General features: G+C 43.4%; 1 protein-coding gene and 1 pseudogene across 1 annotated transcript; one reads left to right on the top strand and one right to left on the bottom strand.

Moving 5' to 3' along the window:
• Nucleotides 1–6,186: 6,186 nt before the first annotated feature.
• Nucleotides 6,187–12,610, bottom strand: LOC139415525 (delayed-rectifier potassium channel regulatory subunit KCNS3-like). Its single transcript, XM_071163631.1, has 2 exons — nucleotides 12,462–12,610; nucleotides 6,187–8,482 (listed from the first exon to the last, which is right to left on the bottom strand). The coding sequence occupies exon 2, from the start codon at nucleotides 8,362–8,364 to the stop codon at nucleotides 6,847–6,849; it is 1,518 nt and encodes a 505-aa protein (XP_071019732.1). The 5' UTR covers nucleotides 8,365–8,482; nucleotides 12,462–12,610; the 3' UTR covers nucleotides 6,187–6,846.
• Nucleotides 12,611–14,500: 1,890 nt separating this feature from the next.
• LOC139415396 (uncharacterized) lies at nucleotides 14,501–22,444 on the top strand (annotated as a pseudogene).
• The last annotated feature ends 626 nt before the right edge of the window (nucleotides 22,445–23,070 follow it).

Genomic DNA, 23,070 nt, shown 5'->3' with positions numbered 1-23,070 from the left:
GCTAGGCAAGCTCAATCAAGCCCAGATAGTCTTTGAAATGATATCAAATAGTATATGAACCCAGGTCTGCTCTACATCTGAGTTCAGCCAAGCACCACCGAACACTTTCCAGCTCATTACGACTTCAAAAAGACATAAACATATGAGGTTGGCTGAGTGCTTTTTCTCGGCTATAGGGCCATTATCTCGCTGTGGGCTAATACTGTATGCTGCTGAACTACAGGCAGTGTGTTCTTGGAAACGCATTTTATATATACCATGATATAATACATTAATGTTTATATATCCATCTGGGTCATTGTGTGCTCAAATGAAGTGAAATCCAATGTTTTTTATGGAGATGATTGGCACAGGTCTGTTTGAGTTACCTCAGGGGTTGTGCCACCTCTATCCATCACATCTGACGGTTAACTGGTCCTGCTAGCTCTGAGGAATGTGGCCTGGTATTTCTGGTATATTCTGTGGGTGAAATACAAACCCACAAACAGTAGACACATAACATAAGGACAAACATGTACATTCCCCTCTGCTCAGGGGTCAGTGACCTTTTCCCAGTCCAATCTTGGAGAGCTAAAAAGGTAACAATAGTTTTTGCAAACCCCGGGGCACTTTTTGTACATTACATTACTGTATGAATTCTGGTTCTTTACCGCCCTGAAAGGAAATAGCTCTTTAGGAAATGGAGAATAGATTTTTCTGATATACAGCTGCACTCATCGATATAACTTCCATTGAAACTGAGCCATATACTGAAATATTAATATTCTTGATGGATGACATGAACTCCCATTTTCTTACTCTGTAAATCAACTAGTAAACAAGACAGTGGTTGAAATAAATGTAATTCATGTCATTCCTGCTTTATGATATTGTCACTGTGAAAGGACAGTGTTTTATCCTTCTTCGTAACTATGTCTGAGAAACCAGATTGATAAAAACTCTTACCCATGCACTGTATCCAAGCATATAAAGGAAGGGAACTGAATGGTTATTTGCACTATAGTGTATGCATTTGGGGGGCCGCCATCACAGATTCGATGGGTTTGCAATGTTCACATTCATCAATATAAAATAGCCCCATGTGTCAGAAGGTTTCCCCGGTCTCCCATGTACTTCATTCTCCCGTTCATCAACAATACCAACAGAGGCCAACTTTCTGTTTAACATGTCGAGCCATGAAGCCAATATAGCTCCACGGCCTTTATAAAACAAGGCCGACTACCCTGAAACACACTGACATCTGAGAAACAACAACCATCTTTCTGTTAAATCCACTAGGACCACTTGGTTAGAAATTGAAGAGTTGGGCATTGATTAGAAATAAAAATCATAATGGAAATAGCTGCCACAAATTCCTCCTCCTTCCCTGAAGAACCTTTGGTTTTAATGGCCATCTTGACCGCAGTGTCTTTGACTGAACTTTTTCTAATTTTAATGACACTACATACACTATTAATTGAATGCCATTAAACCACTACCACATCCAAACAGTAATGGCTGTAAAAATCTGATTTCCTGTGAAAGAGAACTGCGTATGAACGGTAAAAACAAAAACCCAGACTCTATATATATATATATATATATATATATATATATATATATATATATATATATATATATATATATATATATATATATATATATATATATATATAAATATAAGAGAGAGAGAGAGAAAGATGACTCTGCATAAACCCATGTACTGAAGATTTACCTGAAACCGAGAAAACACACAACCACCACACAACATTGTCTCAAAGTTAGGGTTGCAAAATTCCAGGAACCTTCAATAAATTACCTGGTTAGAGGAAATAAGTTACCTGGTTAGAGGAAATAAATTACCTGGTTAGAAATCGCGGTTAGAGGATTCCCAGAAGTAATAAGCAGGAAATCCAGAATCCTTCAACCAGGATTTCTGAGGAAAAAAAAGTGAATTTATTGAAAGTTCCCTGAATTTTGCAACCCTACTCAAAGTTGACTTAAAGTTATTGACCTCAACGTGAAGGTGCATAAAATCATTTAAAGATCCTTCCAGTCTATGCCTACTAGCTGTGGGTCGTGTTCATTAGGGTGTGCAATGGAAAACGCATTGAATTGACTATGTTGCAGTGGTTTGGATTCATTGCCATCTGAAACTCCAGGGATGGTTTCTATCAGAACCAGACTGATCTCACTGTCAACTAAAACACAGAATCAAGGACAGTTTCCTTGATAACGCACTGTGATTAAAAACGAATTGAAACCGAAGGTTGTACTATGAATGGTTGTACTAACTGTTAAGTCATATGTTGGTAGTTTGGCATTTGACATCAGCAGAAAATAAGTAGATTAAGTGATTAAGCAATTAATATAGCTTAAAAGGGATGATTTGCCCAAATTACATATTGGTTATCCTGTTAGCAGTCCTTGGACAAGGAGAGACAGCAATCAATGCTTTGGTTTGGTTTGCCTGGCTGCTGTCACCAAAAGATTGCCATCTTTGGTTTTTGGACAAAAAAATGCTAATGCAAGTCAATATCCCAAAAGTTAGCATAGACTATTTATACAAAATTATGTTGACACCCCTTAAAATTAATGCATTCAGCTATTTCAGCCACACCCGTTGCTGACAGGTATATAAAATCGAGCACACAGCCATGCAATCTCCATAGACAAGCATTAGCAGTAGAATGGCCTTACTGAAGAGCTCAGTGACTTTCAACATGGCACTGTCATAGGATGCCACCTTTCCAACAAGTAAGTTAGTCAAACCTCTGCCCTGCTACAGCTGCCCTGGTCAACTGTAAGTGCTGTTATTGAAGTGGAAACATATATGAGCAACAACGGCTCAGCCACGACGTGGTAGGACACACAAGCTCACAGAACAGGACCGTCGAGTGCTGAAGCGCGTAGCACGTAAAAATCATCTGTCCTCGGTTGCAACACTCACTACCAAGTTCCAAACTGCCTCTGGTAGCAACGTCAGCACAAGAACAGTTCGTCGGGAGCTTCATGAAATGGGTTTCCATGGCAGAGCAGCCACACACAAGCCTAAGATCACCATACGCAAAGCCAAGCGTCGGCTGGAGTGGTGTAAAGCTCGCTGCCATTGGACTCTGGAGCAGTGGAAACGCATTCTGATGAATCACGCTTCACTAACTGGCAGTCCGACGGACACATCTGGGTTTGGCGGATGCCAGGAGAATGATACCTGCACGAATGCATAGTGCCAACTGTAAAGTTTGGTGGAGGAGAAATAATGATCTGGGGCTGTTTTTCATTGTTCGTGCTAGGCCCCTCTATCGCTTCAACATACAATGACATTCTAGATGATTCTGTGCTTCCAACTTTGTGGCAACAGTTTGTGGAAGGCCCTTTCCTGTTTCGGCATGACAATGCCCCCGTGCACAAAGCGAGGTCCATACAGAAATGGTTTATCGAGATTGGCATGGAAGAACTTGACTGGCTTGGACAGAGCACTGGCCTCAACCCCATCGAACCCGACCCCCCACAGCAACTGGCCCAAGCCCCCCCCCCCCGCTTCTCCTTCACCCAAATCCAGACAGCTGATGTTCTGTAAGAGCTGCAAAATCTGGATCCCTACAAATCAGCTGGGCTAGACAATGTGGACCCTCTCTTCCTAAAATTATCCGCCGCCATTGTTGCAACCCCTATCACTAGTCTGTTCAACCTCTCTTTCGTATCGTCTGAGTTTCCTAAAGATTGGAAAGCGGACACGGTCATCCCCCTCATCAAAGGGGGAGACACTCTAGACCCAAACTGTTACAGACCTATATGCATCCTGCCTTTCTAAAGTCTTCAAAAGCCAAGCGAACAAACAGATCACCAACCTTTTTGAATCCCACTGTACCTTCCCTGCTATGCAATCTGGTTTCCGAGCTGGTCACGGGTGCACCTCAGCCACGCTCAAGGTCCTAAACGATATCATAACCGCCATCGATAAAAGACAGTACTGTGCAGCAGTCTTCATCGACCTGGACAAGGCCTTCAACTCTGTCAATCACTGTATTCTTATCGTCAGACTCAACATCTTTGGTTTCTCTAATGACTACCTTGCCTGGTTCACACACTACTTCTCAGATAGAGTTCAGTGTGTCAAATTGGAGGGCCTGTTGTCCAGACCTCTGTCAGTCTCTATGGGGTGCCACAGGGCTCAATTATTGGGCCGACTCTTTTCTCTGTATATACCAATGATGTCGCTCTTGCTGCGGGTGACTCTATGATCCACCTCTATGCAGACGACACCATTCTGTATACATCTGGCCCTTCTTTGGACACAGTGTTAACAAACCTCCAAACGGGCTTCAACGCCATACAACACTCCTTCCGTGGCCTCCAACTGCTCTTAAATGCTAGTAAAACAAAATGCATGCTCTTCAACCGATCGCTGCCCGCACCCGACGGCCCGACTAGCATCACTACTCTGGACGGTTCTGACTTAGAATATGTGGACAACTATAAATACCTAGGTGTCTGGCTAGACTGTAAACTCTCCTTTCAGACTCACATTAAGCATCTCCAATCCAAAGTTTAATCTAGAATTGGTTTCCTATTTCGCAACAAAGCCCCCTTCACTCATGCTGCCAAACTTACCCTTGTAAAACTGACTATCCTACCGATCCTTGACTTCAGCGATGTCATTTACAAATGAGCTTCTAACACTCTACTCAGAAAATTAGATGCAGTCTGTCACAGTGCCATCCGTTTTGTGACCTGTATGCTCTCGTTGGCTGGTCCTCGCTACATATTCGTTGCCAAACCCACTGGCTCCAGGTCATCTATAGCACTCGATCCACGCGCTCTATATTTCACATTCCCAAAGCCAACACCTGCTTTGGCCGCCTTTCCTTCCAGTTCCCTGCTGCCAATGACTTGAACGAATTGCAAAAAATCACTGAAGTTGGAGACTCTCCCTCACTAACTTTAAGCGTAAGCTGCCAGAGCAACTTACCGATCGCTGCAGCTGTACACAGCCCACCTGTAAATAGTCCATCCAACCAACTACCTACCTCATCCCCATATTTGTTTGTTTTTCTGCTCACCAGTATTTCTACTTGCACATCCTCATCTGCACATATATCACTCCAGTGTAAATTGCTCAATTGTAATTACTTCGCCACTATTGGCCTATTTATTGCCTTACCTCCTTACTTCATTTGCACACACTATATACAGATTGTTCTATTGTGTTATTGACTGTATGTTTGTTTATCCCATGTGTAACTCTGTGTCGTTGTTTTTGTCGCACTGCTTTGCTTTATCTTGGCCAGGTCGCAGTTGTAAATGAGAACATTTTCTCAACTGGCCTACCTGGTTAAATAAAAAAATTATAATAACAAATCGAACACCTTTGGGATTAATTGGAACACCGACTGCGAGCCAGGCCTAATCGCCCAACATCAGTACCCGACCTCACTAATGCTCTTGTGGCTAAATGGAGGCAAGTCCCCGCAGCAATGTTCCAAACATCTAGTGGAAAGCCTTCCCAGAAGAGTGAAGGCTGTTATAGCAGCAAAGTGGGGACCAACTCCATATTACTGCCCATGATTTTGGAATGAGATGTTTGACAAGCATGTGTCCACATACTTTAAAAAGTCTGAAATTGACTTTAGCTAAAACATGCTAATTACATAAATACATGTAGCCTAATTATTATTTTCAGCAAAGCTATGTCTACTGAGGGAGAGGAGCTTCTTAACATCTTGACAGAAGCCTTTGTTTCTGGAATCCAGTTATCTTGCTCATTGCACCATATCATTGTTCTTATGGCCGGGAGAACACCACAATGGTTACTACGTAAATGTGCCAAAACCTACAGTGGTTTGGGCTCATTTCCCACATTTCTGTTCTACTGGGACAGCAGCTCATCCTTCCAGAGAAGATGACACATGACAGGAAATCAGTGAGAAGAAGCCAGAGAAACTTATAAGGAGTCAAGAACACTGCCTAGGAGTTGAACGGGTATTGTTTTTTTTTTACAGGATTTTACGACCCGTGTTATGACTTTTATTCTGATGTAATCCCAAAGTTGATTTGTTCGAAATGGTTTGATTTACTGTACCGCTAAGTGTAACCACTAATGTAAAGGGAATACGCAACTAATTCGTGTACATTCCTAGTCCATCAATGACTTAAAACGCATGAAGCAAAGGCTCCGATCGATGTCAAAATAAAGAGACATAATTCAGCTTTCGCAGGTCTGATTTTATTTGATTATGACGTCTATACGGCCTAACCCAGGGAGTTAGCATGCCATCATACATCTCTAAGACAATGTCTCAATTACTTTCTAATCAAATGACCTGTACATCAGTGCTTATAGCATGGGAGGTTTTGGAGAGAGGTCATTTATTTCTCTTTATCTACAGTAACTGTGGTCTCAAAGTAATGATCCACTACCCATGATTGATGACTTGTCTTATGTGTTTTTATTCATGCAGAGATTGAAACATCAATCGAACCCGGAATCTGATGTCACTCTTTTCTTTTTTTCTCAAATCAATTTAGTTTTTCATTGCATATGCAAACCTTTACTGAACTTTTGAGCGGATAAATCTGTACGATATAGTGCAAATTCCTTAACATACGCATGCAACGTTGCAATATCTGGCCTAATAGATGAATTACATTCAAACCTTTATAAGGGGGATCCAAGTCAGTCATCTGTGCCCTCTCAGTTCAGGGATATATTTATCAGAATAGAAAAAATCCCATGGCCACAGTGTTGTGAAAGTCTAGAGTCAGCCATGAAAGGAAGACATATTAAGAGTTAACGATGGAGAGCTTGACCCTGAGAACCATAAAGGGCTCCTTTGAGGTGTATTGAGCTTTCTAAAGCCTCAAGCTTCATTTCGCTGCCCCATTGTCCAGAGTGTCTGTGTCACACACCTCCTCTATGTCCTGTAGGCTGGAGGCGTCCGTATCATCCCCACCGCTACTCTCACTGTTCTTGAAGGCGAGGCCGCCCATGAAGGGGTACACGCCCAGACTCTGGGCGTAGAGATCTCTGATGTTATGGTAAGGGAGCTCCAGGTCGTGTCTCTCAGACGCCTTTTGACTCAGACACAGGCCCTCCTCAATGGCTTTGTTCCTCTGGTAGTACTTGGAGAACTTGTTAAAGATTATGGTGATAGGCAAGGCAACCACCAGCAAGCCGCAGAGGATGCACAGGGTGGCCACTAGCTTCCCCAGCAACGTAACCGGGCAGGTGTCACCATAGCCCACGGTGGTCATGGTGATGGTGGCCCACCACCAGCCCATGGGTATGGTGCCCAGCTCTGTGTCCTCCTCCTCTTTCTCTGCCGAGTAGATGAGCACGGAGAAGATGGAGATGCCCACAGATAAGAAGAGGAGCAGCAGGCCCACCTCGTGGTAGCTATGGCGGACAGTAGCGCCAAGCGCACGCAGACCCACCGAATGGCGGGCCAATTTTAGGATCCTGAAGACGCGCATCAGCCGGAGGACCTGCACCACCTTGCCCACGTTCTCCAGGTTCTCGTTCTCCTCGCTGTTCTCATCATCCACCGTCTCAAAGGCCAGCGTGATGTAGAAGGGCAGGATGGAGGCCACGTCGATGATGTTCAGGGTGTTGCTGAGGAACTTCCTTGGGGAGGGGGCTACGATCAATCGGATGATGAACTCGGCCGAGAAGCAGACGATGCAGACCACCTCCAGTATGGCCAGTACGGGGTCCTCGATGTGTCTCTCGTTCTCGTCCAAGATCTGAAACTCGGGCATGCTATGGACGCACATGGCCACGATGGAGGTGAGCACAACGCTCAGCGAGGCCACAGCGATGATCTTGGATGAGAGCGAATGACCGGGGTCCTCTAGCCTAATCCACACGTAGCTCCGCACCTCGGCGCACCACGCCCCCTTGAACTTCTCCAGGTCCTTGTCCATGGCTGAGAGCTCTTCGAAGGACGAGTCCAAGCTGGGCGGCTGCACGTCGTCACTTTGGACGTCCCAGTCGCGGTCCTCAATGTACTCCTTGCGCTCCTGGAACCAGTTGCTGCAGCAATCCCCTAAGTGGAGCTCCTGGATGCCCCAGTACTCAATCTCCTGGCTGAAGGAGAAGACGCATACCTCCTCCATGATGTGGATGCGGCCTGTGCGGTAGAAGTTGATCACGCTGATGAAGATGTGGGGATTGCGGTCAAAGTAGTACTCGCGCTCGGTGGCACTGTAGTCGTCGCATAGCTCCAGGATGGTGTCCTCACTCCGGCAGTGCAGCAGGCGGCCCAGGCGTGTGTGGGGGAAGCGGAGCAGCGTCTCCTCTGCCACCTCGTGCCGGACACCTCCCACGTTGAGGTATACCTGGTCTTCCTCATTTCCGCATCGATGGAGGACTTGCCCATATCCCATGTTGGTGATGATGAGCCATAGGCCACATGGGCAAGGAGGGGGAAGTGCTGGTGGGAAATGTAGTTTGGGATGATCAGCCTCCGGTGGCTAGCGGTGAGGTTAAGGCTCAAGGGTCCATCTATGAGGAGGAGAAACATTCCAATTATCAATAGTCATTCGACCACCCATTTTAAGTTTAAGGAATAGGGTTGTTCCATGTGATATCAATGACTTTCTGACTGCACCCCTTTTGATTTAAACAAAACCTTCCAGACATGCTTTCCCATGGTAGAAGTGGTCAGAAAGTGACTTTTAGGGCCTGAATGTCATAACCTTTAGGAGATAAAGGTGCTCATATTTCACACATTTTTCACACTGCACCCTACCATTTGACATCCATGTCTTCATCACTGAAAATGATAAACGGATGAGTTTGACATCATTTGAAAGCCTACAAACATGGTTGTCAAACACTTAGATAATTTCTTGAAAAAAAAAATAAATAAATGTTATAATAATGTCTTTAACCTTTAACATCAATTATCAAAAAGCTTCATCCGAGGTGTTTGTACCCACCATCAGTTGAGACACAGCGTGTTCTTGAATAGGTGTCATGTTTTGGCTGATAAATGTACTACAGTGTCAATAAAATGTAAATGTCTACTTTAAAATGCTACCACAAAGATGGTTATAGGTCCACACATCAGATTATGTTGACTTGAGAGGGAATATCCATGGTCTTCAATGAAACTGTCCATTTTGAAACATTTCCATTCAAGTTGACATTTGACAGCGGGTGGATATCTTTCTGGTAGTAATTGGAAGTTCAAATTTCAATTAAATTTCAATGGTGTACCATCTAAATGGCATTGGTCTGAAGGGATAACTCCATTCTATGAATTCTGTTTCTCTGATTAAAATGACACCCACCGTGTATTCAAGAATATGCTGTCTCAGCCATGAAATGTACAACACAAACACCTCAGATGATGTACAATAGGGTCTAAGATACACGACATGACCAAACGCATGTTGACACCTGCTCGTCGAACATCTCGCTCTAAAATCATGGGCATTAATATGGAGTTGGTTCCCCCTTTGCTGCTATAACAGCCTCCACTCTTCTGGGAAGGCTTTCCACTAGATGTTGGAACATTGCTGTGGGGACTTGCTTCCATTCAGCCACAGGAGCATTAGTGAGATTGGGCACTGATCTTGGGCGATTAGGCCTGGTTCGGAGTCGACGTTCAAATTAATCCCAAAGGTGTTCCATGGAGTTGAGGTCTGGGCTTTGTGTAGGCCAGTCAAGATCTTCCACAACGATCTCGACAAACCATTTATGTGTGGACCTTGCTTTCTGCACGGGGCATTATCATGCTGAAACAGGAAAGGGCCTTCCCCAAACTGTTGCCACAAAGTTGAAAGCACAGAATCGTCTAGAATGACATTGTATGCTGAAGCGATAGGAAGGGGCATGGCCCAAACAATGAAAAACAGCCCCATACCATTATTCCTCCCCCACCAAACGTTACAGTTGGCACTAGAGGGTCTCAGGGGGTTGAGGGGAAGCTCTCGGGAACTGTTGGGGGATCTTGGATGATTGGTGGCCTAGCTGTTGGGAGCTTGGGCCGGTGGCCAATAGGTTACTGGTCCGGCTCCCCGATTTGACTTGGTGGGATATCTGTTTGATGTGTCCCTGGGTGGGGCACTTGACCCTGGTTGCTCCTGTGGGTTGCTCTGGATGGGAGTGTCTGCTAGATGACTGAATGTAATGTAAATGTTGAGCAGTTTCACAGCAGGTAGATTGAATATTAAAACATACAATCAAATCAAATAAAAATTAAATATTTCCGTTCACTGGCCTAGCCCCAGACCATTATTCCTCCTCCACCAAACTTTACAGTTGTCAATATGCATTGGGGCAGGTAGCATTCTCCTGACATCTGCCAAAACCCAGATTTGTCCGTTGGACTGCCAGATGGGGAAGCGTGATTCATAGAAGGGGTTTCCACTGCTCCAGAGTCCAATGGAGGTGAGCTTTACACCACTCCAGCCAACGCTTGGCATTGTGAATGGTGATCTTAGGCTTGTGTGTGGCTGCCCGGCCATGGAAACCAGTTTCATTAAGCTCCAGACGAGTTGTTCTTGTGTTGACGTTGCCTCCAGAGGCAGTTTAGAACTCGGTAGTGAGTGTTGCAACCAAGACTATTTTTACGCGCTACGTGCTTCAGCACTTGGCGGTCCCGTTCTGTGAGCTTGTGTGGCCTACCACTTCGCGGCTGAACCGTTGTTGCTCCTAGACGTTTCCACTTCACAATAACAGCACTTACAGTTGACCGTGGCAGCTCTAGCAGGGCAGAATTCTGATGAACTGATTTGTTGGACAGGTGGCATCCTATGACAGTGCCACTTGGAAAGTCACTGAGCTCTTCAGTAAGGCCATTCTACCGCTAATGTTTGCAAATGGAGATTGCATGGCTGTGTGCTCAATTTTATACACCTGTCAGCAACGGGTGTGACTGAAATAGCCAAATACACTATTTTGAAGGGGTGTCCAAATGCTTTTGTATATATAGCGTATTTTTGCATAATTGTTTATTACAAAACATTCAGTAAATTATAAAATAGTTTGATAACCCCATTGGTAAGCTTTCAAATGATATCAAACTAAACCGTTTCAGTAATGAAAACGTGGATGTCTCATGGTAGTGTGGACTATGTTAGAACTCCGAGCACCTCATCTTGTTTTGGTGTTCAAGTCCAAAAAGTTAATTTATGACCACTTCTCCCATGGGCAAACATGTTTGGAAGGATTTGTTCAAATCAAAAAGGGTACAGTCAGAAAGTGACTGAATTCATATAGAATGAGTAAATTGCTGTATAAACTTATCTGTCCTCTTGAATCAGCCTGGTGTCATAGACTAGACATAGTAAATGTAAATCCAGGACACTGAAATAGTATGATATGTTATGTTTGTTATGGTTAGACGTAGACGTATAACAGGAACATCTAGTAACCCAAAGGTTGCAAGTTTGAATCTCATCACGAACAACTTTAGCTGCTAATTAGGTAATTAGAAACGTATAAACTACTTAATACATTTTAACTACTTAACATGTTAGCTAACCCCTTTCCCTAACCCTAACCTTAACTATTTTAGCTAACCCATCCCCTAACCTTAATCCCTTTAACCTAACTCCTAAACTTAACCCGTACCCCTGCCTAGCTAAACGTTAGCCACCAAAGCTAGAATTCGTAACATATTATACGTTTTTGAAAATGGGTAACCTATTGTACGTTTTGCTAATTCATAACATATAATATGAATTGTAATTTTAAACATATACGAAATGAGTGATGGACAGCCACAAATTAATAGATACAATACGTGACGTAACATATCATACTAAATGGTGTGTTTCTGATTGATGTACTGAATAATACGATATGCTCTGAGACCAGGTTGCTTGAATAGCATTCCTAGGACACATTTGACTGCTTTTAAAACCAATAATATATTACACCATGAAAAGTTTCTGCCCTGAGCCCACCAATGTTTATATCAACATGCAATGGCTAGCATCAATGGGAAGAATATAAGAATAGAGTGCGTGTGTGGTGTGTTGATAGTACTGAATCACCGTTCGATGCCTATCACTTCCTCAAGCAGGCTAAAGTACTAGATTATCACCAAGGGAATCGAATTACAGGCCCTCAGCACCAGAGAAATAGGACTTGACAACAGGATGAAATGGGATTTAACATCGAGCAATTATTTGAAAAATATATCTTATTTTTTTGCGGAAAACAAACTATTTCGACAAGTGTTATTATGGACCCCTTCATCCGACACGGGGCCGCTAAAGGACTATTTTGGTTAGTCTTGAATGGCGACTGTAACTTTTATGTAAAATGAAACTTGATAGGCTACAATTGTTTTATTTAGGATATACTTGTTTTTCTCTTTTACATTTGCCTATATACAGTCTCAAATACCAATTAGACACAACAATGTAGGCAATCAATTATATTATATTCTATATTAGGCAAGCATGTTCAAACAAATCGACATGGGCTCCCCGATAAGTTCAACATGATAATAACACATAAAGCATACCTGTTCCTGTGCCCTTTCTTTCCATTAAAATAACTTTCCGAGTACTGATTATCCGATTATTCTCATCTCCAAATAAATAGTAGTCCCATGCTTCAGAAGGAATTATCCCTAAACCGAAACGTTGTTGGTGCTCGGAGCGCGCCCGCAATAATGATCGGACGGGGAGTGTAGCAGGCTGAATCACGCAGTCCGCTACTCCGACAAGAACGCACCAATAAAAACGGCGCGAGGATTTTGTGGTCCAAAGCCAAGCAATGGATTCCTTCAATCTCCGAGAGGGGAGGTGCATCGGATTTGGTGGAGATTTTAGCCTTATGATTAAGTGTGGCAAATTTATTTTTAATGCCTCGTTTTTTATTTCAGTAAAACAAATATGTAAATATTTGACCTGCATCGTTGAATTTTCCGTTTTCACCTTTAAACCCGCATAGTGATTGTCTGGCCCACCATTGATGGGCAGATAATCAATTATGAGTGTCACCTGTTGTGCTGCTATATAAGTATAAGGTACAGGAACTATAGGATATACCTTTGGTCAAATATAGGTCACAGCTATAGCATGGTTCTGAGACAAACAATGGGTCATTTTTTTGGCTCTGGGTTAGTAGCGGGCCTAGAAGAGCCCCATGCAACCTAAACATTGGACTTGTCTTCATTTTCGATTTAATCATTTTTCAAATGCCTTACAGGTGGTTTTGCCTATTGATGGTAGCTGGGAGCATACAAGCACAGACACCTTCTACAAGTAAGTTTACCGTATATTCAGGCACTAAATGTTTGACAACATTTGGACTCCCATTTCCAGATCACCTCAACCCTGAATGCCTGGGGAACATTTGTTTGATTGTGTATCCCCTTTACAGGAGGTTTGAAGTTGACGTTATTGTCGGTCAGTTTGACTCTTTGAATCTCTTTCATAATTCATGCATTGTAATTGTACATGTATTTGCAAACTTATGCTTACACCCTCGCCAACCCTTCCAGATGACCTGAAAGTCATAAACCTGATGCCCAGCCTGGCTACTCTGTGTGGAATGAGCGTGAAAATGGACCCAATGGGCAATGTCATGTTTGCTTCTGTTCTCCTCTGAGCGAGTACTCTGTCAGTGTTGCCAACTTAGCGACTTTGTTGCTATATTTAGTGAGCATTCAGACCCCTCTAGCGGCACATTTTCAAAAAAAAATAGACTAGTGACAAATCTAGCAGTGTTATTGGAGACTGACGTGAAAGCACTTAAGGTTCTTACTCTTCTCAACAAGCAGCGGGTGCTGCCGTGGGCCCCACCCTGTCCCAAAGCACTCACAGGTGGCCCAGTCCTCGCGCAGCAGTCCCTCCCAGCTGCAGTCAGAGCAGGAGATGTTCACCCCTCCGTGTCCAGACTGCAAATGAATCGTGCATGCGGGAAGCCGCCGCTGGCTGATCTCACCCTGGCTTACATTCAAGGCAGGATGTAAAATGTTCTTTGTCTAAAATAAATCGCTGCACAAAAATAAATCACTGCATTTGACTCACACAGCCTCAGTCACTTACTCACCTTGTCCACTGTGTGCCTCTCGGTGACATAAGCTAAACATCTAGCTGGCTAGCTCATGTCTCAGTCTAAACTGTACGCTCAAAAATACAGAAAGTAGTGAGAATCAAACCCTGAATTCAAAGCCTGGTTGAAGCTGTTTATTGAAGATGATACACGGGCATACTGCCTGTATTGTAAGGCTGATTTCTACACTTAACATAGTGATGCAAAAAAAACACATGACACCTCAAACATACTCAAAAGGCAAAGCCTTAAAATGGTTCCAGCCAAAACAAGCTGCCATTTATGGTTAAAAAAAATTGACTGCAAAAAAAGGTTGAGGCCACATGGCATTTAGCTATCACTGAACACTGTCCCATGGCATTTAGCTATCACTGAACACTGTCCCATGGCATTTAGCTATCACTGAACACTGTCCCATGCTGCCATGTGATCACATTGGACAAGCATGTAGAGCTGCTTTCTCAGACTCCACTGCTGCTACCCACTTCAAAGTGCACCAACATGATTAATGGTGTTCTAGCACCATACTTTCTGAAAAAGTTGGACGCAGATGTGGGTGACCAGTGTTTCAGCCTCGATGAGTCCACGAATGTAAGTGTTTGCTAAGTACCTGGGGGTTGTGATAAGGTACTTTAGTGACACCAAGCAGACAATTGTATCAACATTTCTGGGGCTTGTTGAGTTGGAGGGAGGAGATGCAAAATCCATAACCCGTGCTGTTGTGGCTTTTCTCGAAGTGATGTCTTAAAGAGAAACTCCTGGGGATAGGGACTGGCAATGCCTCTTATGACAGGGATTAACAATTGGGACCATAAAGTGCTGAAGGATGAGTATGGCCTCATATCTGATTCTTATTCGCTGTGTGTGCCACTCTGCAGCTTGCTGTAAGTCATGCTTCCAATGACACCATCCTCTGTAGTGTGGAGTACTTGGTACGAGAGACTTAACTGGTTTTCAGTGTCTCCAAAGCGCAGGGAGGCCTACAAGGCCATATATGAAACCAACTGTGGGGAGAAACCTGTACAGATAACCAAGGTGTGTGCCACACATTGGCTCTCCATTGAACCCGCGGTTTCACGCATTTTGAGGACTGGCCACCCCACATAGCCTGGTTCCTCTCTAGGTTTCTTCCTAGGTTTTGGCCTTTCTAGGGAGTTTTTCCTAGCCACCGTGCTTCTACACCTGCATTGCTTGCTGTTTGGGGTTTTAGGCTGGGTTTCTGTACAGCACTTTGAGATATCAGCTGATGTACGAAGGGCTATATAAATAAAATAAATAAAAAAAATTGAAATTTGATTTTGGACCAGTGGGAGGAGCTTAGGCTGCATTTCACAGTCACCAAGTCCAGTGAACACTGCTACATGGCTGAGGGTTTATACTCCATGTACAGTGATCCTCAAAACATATTGTATCTGACTCTTTTGAAGGTAGTGCTAGGTGAGGTACAGTTGGCCATCAAGGCTTTTGAGGGAGAGCAAGTAGATCCTCTTAAGCTACTTGACAGCTTGGTTAGCCTGATCCAGTCTGTGAGCAGCAGGGTGCTGAATCCACTGGCAAATGTTGATGTACTCAAAGGGCCAATAGATGGATACATCAGTCCCAAACCGTACCTTGGTTACCTTTTTGAGTCAAAGGCAGCTGAGCTCCACCTTGCGCCTGAGGATGAAAACAATGTCCGAAAGCGGTGTGTAGCTGTCACCATCTCCCTCACTAATGAGTTGAGGGTGAGACTGCCAGACAACATCGAAGCGTTGTGTAGCCTTCACCATCCCCATCACTAATGAGTTGAGGGTGAGACCTCCAGACAACATCGAAGCATTGCAGTACATGTCAGTTTTCAATGTGGAGGAAACTCTAAAGCACAATAAGAGCCCTGGAGAAATAGAAGAAGTAGCCAAGCTCCTTGGCTACTCCCCTGCAGAGATAGACAAGATTGTCCAGCAATGGTGTGCCATCCATCTTAGTAAATGGAATGAGACAAAAAACACACTGGGCTTCTGGAGTGAGATTTGGAAGTTCAGGGATGCAGCTGATATCAACCCGTTTCAAGAACTTGCCATGGCTGCTGTGTCTGTGTTGTCCTTACCACACTCGAATGCTGAAGTTGAGAGAGTATTCAGCCAGATGAATGTGGTAAAAAGCAAACTTAGAAATCGGATGTCCTTGCAAACCCTTAACTCCATCCTGTACATTCAATATGGACTGAAGCTGTCGAGAGACTTGAGACTTGCTATGAGTACCAGCTGCCTGATAATGTTTTGCAGCTTTTTGGCACATCAGCTGCTTACTCATTTAAGTCAGCTCCCTCAGTTACTGAACCTGCCATAGAGAGAGAGCCTTGACCAAAATGACAATGACCCACTCTTTCTGTGAACCAGCACAGCCTGTGTGTGTGGAGGGGGTTCTGGAGGGGGAAAAACAATTCACCTGAATTAGGGCCAGACTAGTTACCATAATTTTCTCACATTGCCATTGACAGTTTTTTCTATGGTCTCTTTTTGGTCCATTTAGATTGTATACAAAAAATGTAAAAAATGTTATGGTTAAAAATGATCATGTTTTAGTGTGACTTGTTGTAGGCTCCTAAGTGGACCATAAGGTTTAAAACCAAACCAAATTAAGAAAACAAAAACATTTAATGAAAAACTAAGTAACTCCACCAGAGTGTCTCTTTTGGGTCACTTTTCCCGGTTCCAAGCCCAGATAAAGGAGGAGGGTTAGAATTGTGACAAAAAAAAAACACAAATCGACAGAAGAAAGTTCTTTGTAGTTCTAAACATATTTAGGGTGTTTTTTACTCACTTTTTTTGTCTCTCCCACGACGTTATCCCTCTCTCCTACAGCGTCCATCACAATTACATGCACAATTATGCAAATTAGGTGATGGCATCATTTAGCGACTTCTAGCGACTTTTAGGACAGCCAATAGCTACTTTCCTTACTGAGGAGTTGGCAACACTGCTCCGTGTACAGAGTAAGCAAAACCTGTAGCTACATCTTATGGTCCTCCCGAGAGATTCTGTGTGACCGTACCTACATGGAGGTAAGTGAGCAGAGCATGCCCCAATGGACTACTGGGGGCCAATGTTACGCCAAAGGCCTTACATGTTCTGTTTTAAAGGCAAATATGCGCTGGAAGCCAAATACTCCATCTACATGTGACTCGGTTATTATTGCAGTATGGTTCTAGAGACATACATCCCACTACTTTCATATCGCATCAATAATTTCCCGTGCAAATTACACACTTAGTGTACACTTCACAGTTGCAGCGGACAGTATTTTTCAGTAACATGTTTGTGGCTCAATGTTGTGTACACAGATGTTAGGAGTCGCAGATGGCTAAGTAGTACAGATGGCTGTCTTGTCTGTTTTCTGTAACAAGGCGGTGTGTGAGCTTTAACCCTACAATGGTATGTAGTAATCAAACCATGTTTTTTGATATGTGATATTCCGTATGTTTCTGAAACCGTACTGCAGCGACTAGAGTTAACCTTTTTTAGAGCAATGTTAACACTAGTCGCTAAACAACTCACCTGGCTAGAAGATGTTATCGTCAATAGGCGCTTAAGTTAGTTGACGGCTGACTGGGCTAGCCCCTACGGAGAACGGTCGCGCTTGTCCTAAATGCCTGTAGGAATGATCTGTCTAGCTCTACAATTCTCCACTTTAGTTTATTCTGCAACAAAGCAGATGTCTTGGCTTTTTCTCAACTGTTCTTGATTTCACTCACCACCTCAAATTGCTTACAGAATATAGTCAGAGGAACATTGGCTCTTCATTGCGTTTTTTTTTTCATTGCGTTTTTTAAAAAATTGACAAGACTATTAAGAAATTAGTTTCCTATTTCCTATTGTATGGGAGGGAGAATATATTGCCATATACTCTATGGGGAGTAATGGCCTTTCTCCCCTAGGTGTAGGTCAGGAGTATTCCAGTATTCCAAACCGTCCTTGAGCTTAAGGCAAGGAGCGGCAACCTCAGAGGTACTGAGGTAGCCACGTTTCTTTAATTCCACTGCAAAAAGTTGGCACCGAACAGTTTGCCTTTAGTAAGAACTTGGTTAATTCATGTTTCCATTTCCTAAAACAGGATCTTGCTTCAGGATGCATGACAGCAGTGATCTTCAGTCCTAGCAAGAAGGTCATGAAGGTGGGTGAGCTCCAAAGAAAGGGCTATGCAATAGGCAACACTCCCACACTTTGAGCAGAAGTGGCTGGTGACTCGAATAGATGCCACTGCTGATTGTACAACACCAGGTTGAGTGAACTATTGGCACGACATTCATTTGTTGCTTGGTCTACCTAGGTAGTGTTCAGTTGTGAGTTTTGAAACAAAGAACTACCTGAATTTGTGAAAGGGCACATTTTTAATTTGCTACAAGGTTCCCTGGTCAACTGAAGATGTGCTTGGCATCTTGTTTCAATGCAGGGGCAGTGGCCTTCACTCCAGAAATGATCACCTGGTACATGCCCAGGCACCTAGACCCACTGATCTCCTCTGATGCCTTCACCATGTTGGACGTATACATGGGGATTGATGCCAAGAGACTGGACGCTGAGGAAATGGCTGCCAGAAAATACTACTTTTCAGTCAGTGACACACTTGTCAGTGCTTTGCAGTAATACTTCTCCCTTTGCCTTCTTTCAGGGGAAAACTCTTAAACCTGTCTTGTGTAAAATATATCTTATCAAGCAATATTACTAAATGATCACTTGACTATCTAACCGAGCCATATTCAGGATGACCACTACTTCGTCACTTACACCATTGAGTCCATGCTTGAGTTGCTGTGGATTGAGGAGGATGCAAACAAGGACAACAGATACAAAGTCCTCCTCCCTATCACCACACCTCTGGCCAGGCCTCCACAAGTTCGCAACTGAGTAAGGTTTAGTTTCAAGGTGCTGTTGGGATGCTGGGTCCTGTTCATTAGGCACTAAAAGGTAGACAATGTACTGAAACATGGTGGGATTATCCCCAATATGCAGGTTTCTGCTAAGCATTTAAATGATTTATTTTGTGCCAATGAACAGACGCCCTTGGACGCTGAACAGCCAGTGTTTGTGTTTGAGTTGGGGACTTTCAACATTGATGTGGAGCTGCTGAATGTCACCTTTCCCACCGGCATGCTAACTGTTGCAGAGTGCAATGCCAGAGGCTTTAATGTTCAGGAGCACAGATCCCTGGACAACACCTTGAAGACCTTCACAATGGAAGTTCCCTTTTCTGACCCAGTGGTCTTTAAGGAGGTACTTTTCGCTCTCTAAACACAAAGCCGCATTGCCTAATAGGTATGGGTCAACAAATTGAGCGACTGTCATGCCGTCTTCACATGCAAATGGTGCTTGATTTTAAGATGTGTAGTAGTTCAGGAATGTGGCAACATTACTTTTTAGAAAGATTATAACTCGTATTCTTATTCCTCAATGTACTTGACATTATCCCTTGATGTTGAATAGTTACAACGCTATCAGTTGACCAATGCTTTTAATTTACAGTTGAAGTCGAAAGTTTGCATACACCTTAGCCAAATACATTTAAACTCAGTTTTTCCACAATTCCTGACTTTTAATCCCAGTAAAAATTAGGTTAGGATCACCACGTTATTTTAAGAATGTGAAATGTCAGAATAATAGTAGAGTGATTTATTTCAGCTTTTATTTCTTTCATCACATTCCCAGTGGGTCAGAAGTTTACATACAGTCAATTAGTATTTGGTAGCATTGCCTTCAAATTGTTTAACTTGGGTCAAATGTTTCATGTAGCCTTCCACAACCTTTCCACAATAAGTTGGGTGAATTTTGGCCAGTTCCTCCTGACAGAGTTGGTGTAACTGTGTCAGGTTTGAAGGCCTCCTTGCTCGCACACACTTTTTCAGTTCTGCCCATAAATGTTCTATAGGATTGAGGTCAGGGCTTTGTGATGACCACTCCAATACCTTGACTTTGTTGTCCTTAATCCATTTTGCCACAACTTTGGAAGTATGCTTGGGGTCATTGTCCATTTGGAAGATCCATTTGCGACCAAGCTTTAACTGATGTCTTGATGTTTCAATATATCGACAATTTTCTTTCTTCACGATGTCATCTATTTTGTGAAGTGCACCAGTCCCTCTTGCAGCAAAGCACCCCTAAAACATGATGCTGCCACCCCCGTGCTTCGTGATTGGGATGGTGTTTTTCAGCTTGCAAACATCCCCCTTTTTCCTCCAAACATAACGATGGTCATTATGGCCAAACAGTTCTATTTTTGTTTTATCAGACCAGAGGACATTTCTCCAAAAAGTACCATCTTTGTCCCCATGTGCAGTTGCAAACCGTAGTCTGACTTTTTTTTATGGCGGTTTTGGAGCAGTGGCTTCTTCTGTGCTGAGTGGCCTTTCAGGTTATGTTGATATAGGACTTGTTTTACTGTGGATATAGATAATTTTGTTCCTGTTTCCTCCAGCATCATCATAAGGTCCCTTTGCTGCTGTTCTGAGATTGGTGCAAAAAGTGCAAATCAAAGTACGTTCATCTCTAGGAGACAGAATGCGTCTCCTTCCTGAGCAGTATGACAGCTGAGTGGTCCCATGGTGTTTATATTTGCGTACTATTGTTTGTACAGATGAACGTGGTAGCTTCAGTCGTTTGGAAATTGCTCCCAAGGATGAACCAGACTTGCAGAGGTCAACCATTTTTTCTGAGGTATTGGCTGATATCTTTTGCTTTTTCCCATGATGTCAAGCAAAGAGGCACTGAGTTTGAAGGTAGGCCTTGAAATACATCCACAGGTACACCTCCAATAGGCTAATTGACATAATTTAAGTCAATCAGAAACTTCTAAAGCCATAACATAATTTTCTGGAATTTTCCAAGCTGTTTAAAGGCATTTAACTTAGTGTATACTTCTGATGCAGTGAATATCTGTCTGTAAACATTTGTTGGAAAAATTACTTGTGTCATGCACAAAGTGGATGTCATAACCGACTTGCCAAAACTATAGTTTGTTAAGAAATGTGTGCAGGGGTTGAAAAACACTTAGGTTGGAGTCATTAACTTGTATGTAAACTTCCGACTTCAACTGTATCTACAGAAAAGACCGGAACAAGGAGTCACTTCCTTCACTCTTCAGCTGATCTACGGCCTGGTCATCTTGCCGGAGTACGCCCCTTTCTCTCACCCTGCCGTTGTGTACGCTGTACGCTGTACCGCAGGACGTTGTGTACGCCGTACCGCAGGACGTTGTGTACGCCGTACCGCAGGACGTTGTGTACGCCGTACCGCAGGACGTGGGTATGGAACGGGGTTCTCTAGACTATGCACCACTTATATTGATTGTTTCCTCTTGTTAACAATGATTGCCGTGAATGCCATATTTGACTTGAAACCATGTTTTCTTTTTTCCCCATGCAGTCTCTGCAAAAAGTGTTCAGCTGTGTATTTGGAGCCTGTTCCCAACTTGCCAGGGTCGTGTTTATTAGGGCGCACTGTAGAAATCAATGTTTTATCATGGACAAGTTCAAGTAGTGCCTCCCTGTTTTTGTACTTTTAGTTTCACCATCAGTCACTGGAAAAAGTTATCCTGATCAGTTATCACTTTGAACTATGGCAACCAGGAGCCCTTCATGGTTGTGGTTGGCAAGCGGCTGCTGACCAAGGAGCTTGCTCAACAGTATTTAAGAGGGTGACTCAAACATCACTATCACAGTACCCTTCTCTTCACCAAATACAGTGTTTGAGGTATGACGCGCTCCCTGAACACGTTAAGCTAAAATTCTAAATGAAATTGACTAATGAATGCTCAAACTGTTTCCCAGTCTGTTCGCTCTTCATTTATCAGGAGCAGACTGGATGTGACTGAATCCCTACAACATTACCATCAAATACTTCACCCTGGCTTGCAGCTTCAAAACTCTAACTGGTTGGTTCTAAAACTAATACTGCAGAAAAATGGCCATGACATGACTACCAAACCTGGGTTCAAATATTAATTGTTTTCTTTAATCTGAGCCTAATTGTAGTGCCAGATGCGCATAGACTTTACTTCTGGACTGTTGCCCTGTGGGAGGCAAGCTCAAATGAAGCAAGTATTGGAACATACCATTTGTTTGATACCTGATGACTACCTGTCCTTTGCCCCAGAGTGTTTCTCTAACAGGACGATGGCTGCACTGGAGGTGAAGGTGGAGTATGCTCCTAGTCTGAACCCTAGTCAGCTGAACCTGAGTGACCCTGCCTGTGGCCCCACCTACAGCGATGACCGCTTTGCCTACTTTCACTTCACTGTCAACTCGTGTGGCACCACCCGGAAGGTACAATAACCCTGAGGTGATGGGGACTTCCCTTCTACAGGCCCTAAAGTAAATGCTACTCTTTATAGTTCATCAACAATGTCACGCTGTATGAGAATGAAATCTCATTGCCAGACGAACTTGAGGGGAAGACTAACGCAGAAACTTAAGACTCAGAAGAATATCAGTCAGTGGTTACACAAATCATAACGTTTATAATTAATATTTGTACGCTTTTATCGCCAGTTGCTCAATAATCTAACCTCCATCTTCTGCCAGTCATAAGCTCTGGAATTACGGGTGCTGCAGTACCCCCACCCCAAACATCTTCCTGTGGCAATACTAGCAGTGTAGGCATGTTTCCCTTAACCTAATGAGGGATGGTAGAATACTTGACTGTCCTGCTGCTACGTGGTCAATGTCACCGCCACGCTTTCCTTCCTCACCAATGAGACTGGGAACGGTCAGTTTATATTCAGACTGAGACTCACTCATGGTAAGAGTGCACTAATTTCAATTTGACACCTGGCCTCTACATTCTAGTCAGTCCTGATCTGAGGATCGAATATTCCATCATTGGCATAAATTTCGCAGGTCTCCTTCACTGCATTTATAGTCTTGATAAAGTGCAGAAATGTAAGCCGTATGGTCAAGGCCTAATCTTGCCTTCTGATTGCCTGGGTGGAAATATTTACAACCTGTAATGCTTCCACTTATCCAACCAGCTCCGATCTGCAGAGGAGTAGTTATGGAGGAGGTGGTTGGTGAATTCAGCAGAAGCCTCTTGTTGATGTAG

Source organism: Oncorhynchus clarkii, chromosome 8 (genome assembly GCF_045791955.1).
Source record: "Oncorhynchus clarkii lewisi isolate Uvic-CL-2024 chromosome 8, UVic_Ocla_1.0, whole genome shotgun sequence".
Classification (NCBI taxonomy): domain Eukaryota; kingdom Metazoa; phylum Chordata; class Actinopteri; order Salmoniformes; family Salmonidae; genus Oncorhynchus; species Oncorhynchus clarkii.
Note: the sequence above shows the minus strand (reverse complement) of the source record. Positions and strands in the feature narration are given on the sequence as shown.

Excerpts from the sequence above, each read along its gene's own strand:
- LOC139415525 (XM_071163631.1), bottom strand. The coding sequence starts at position 8,364 with ATGGGATATGGGCAAGTCCTCCATCGATGCGGAAATGAGGAAGACCAG.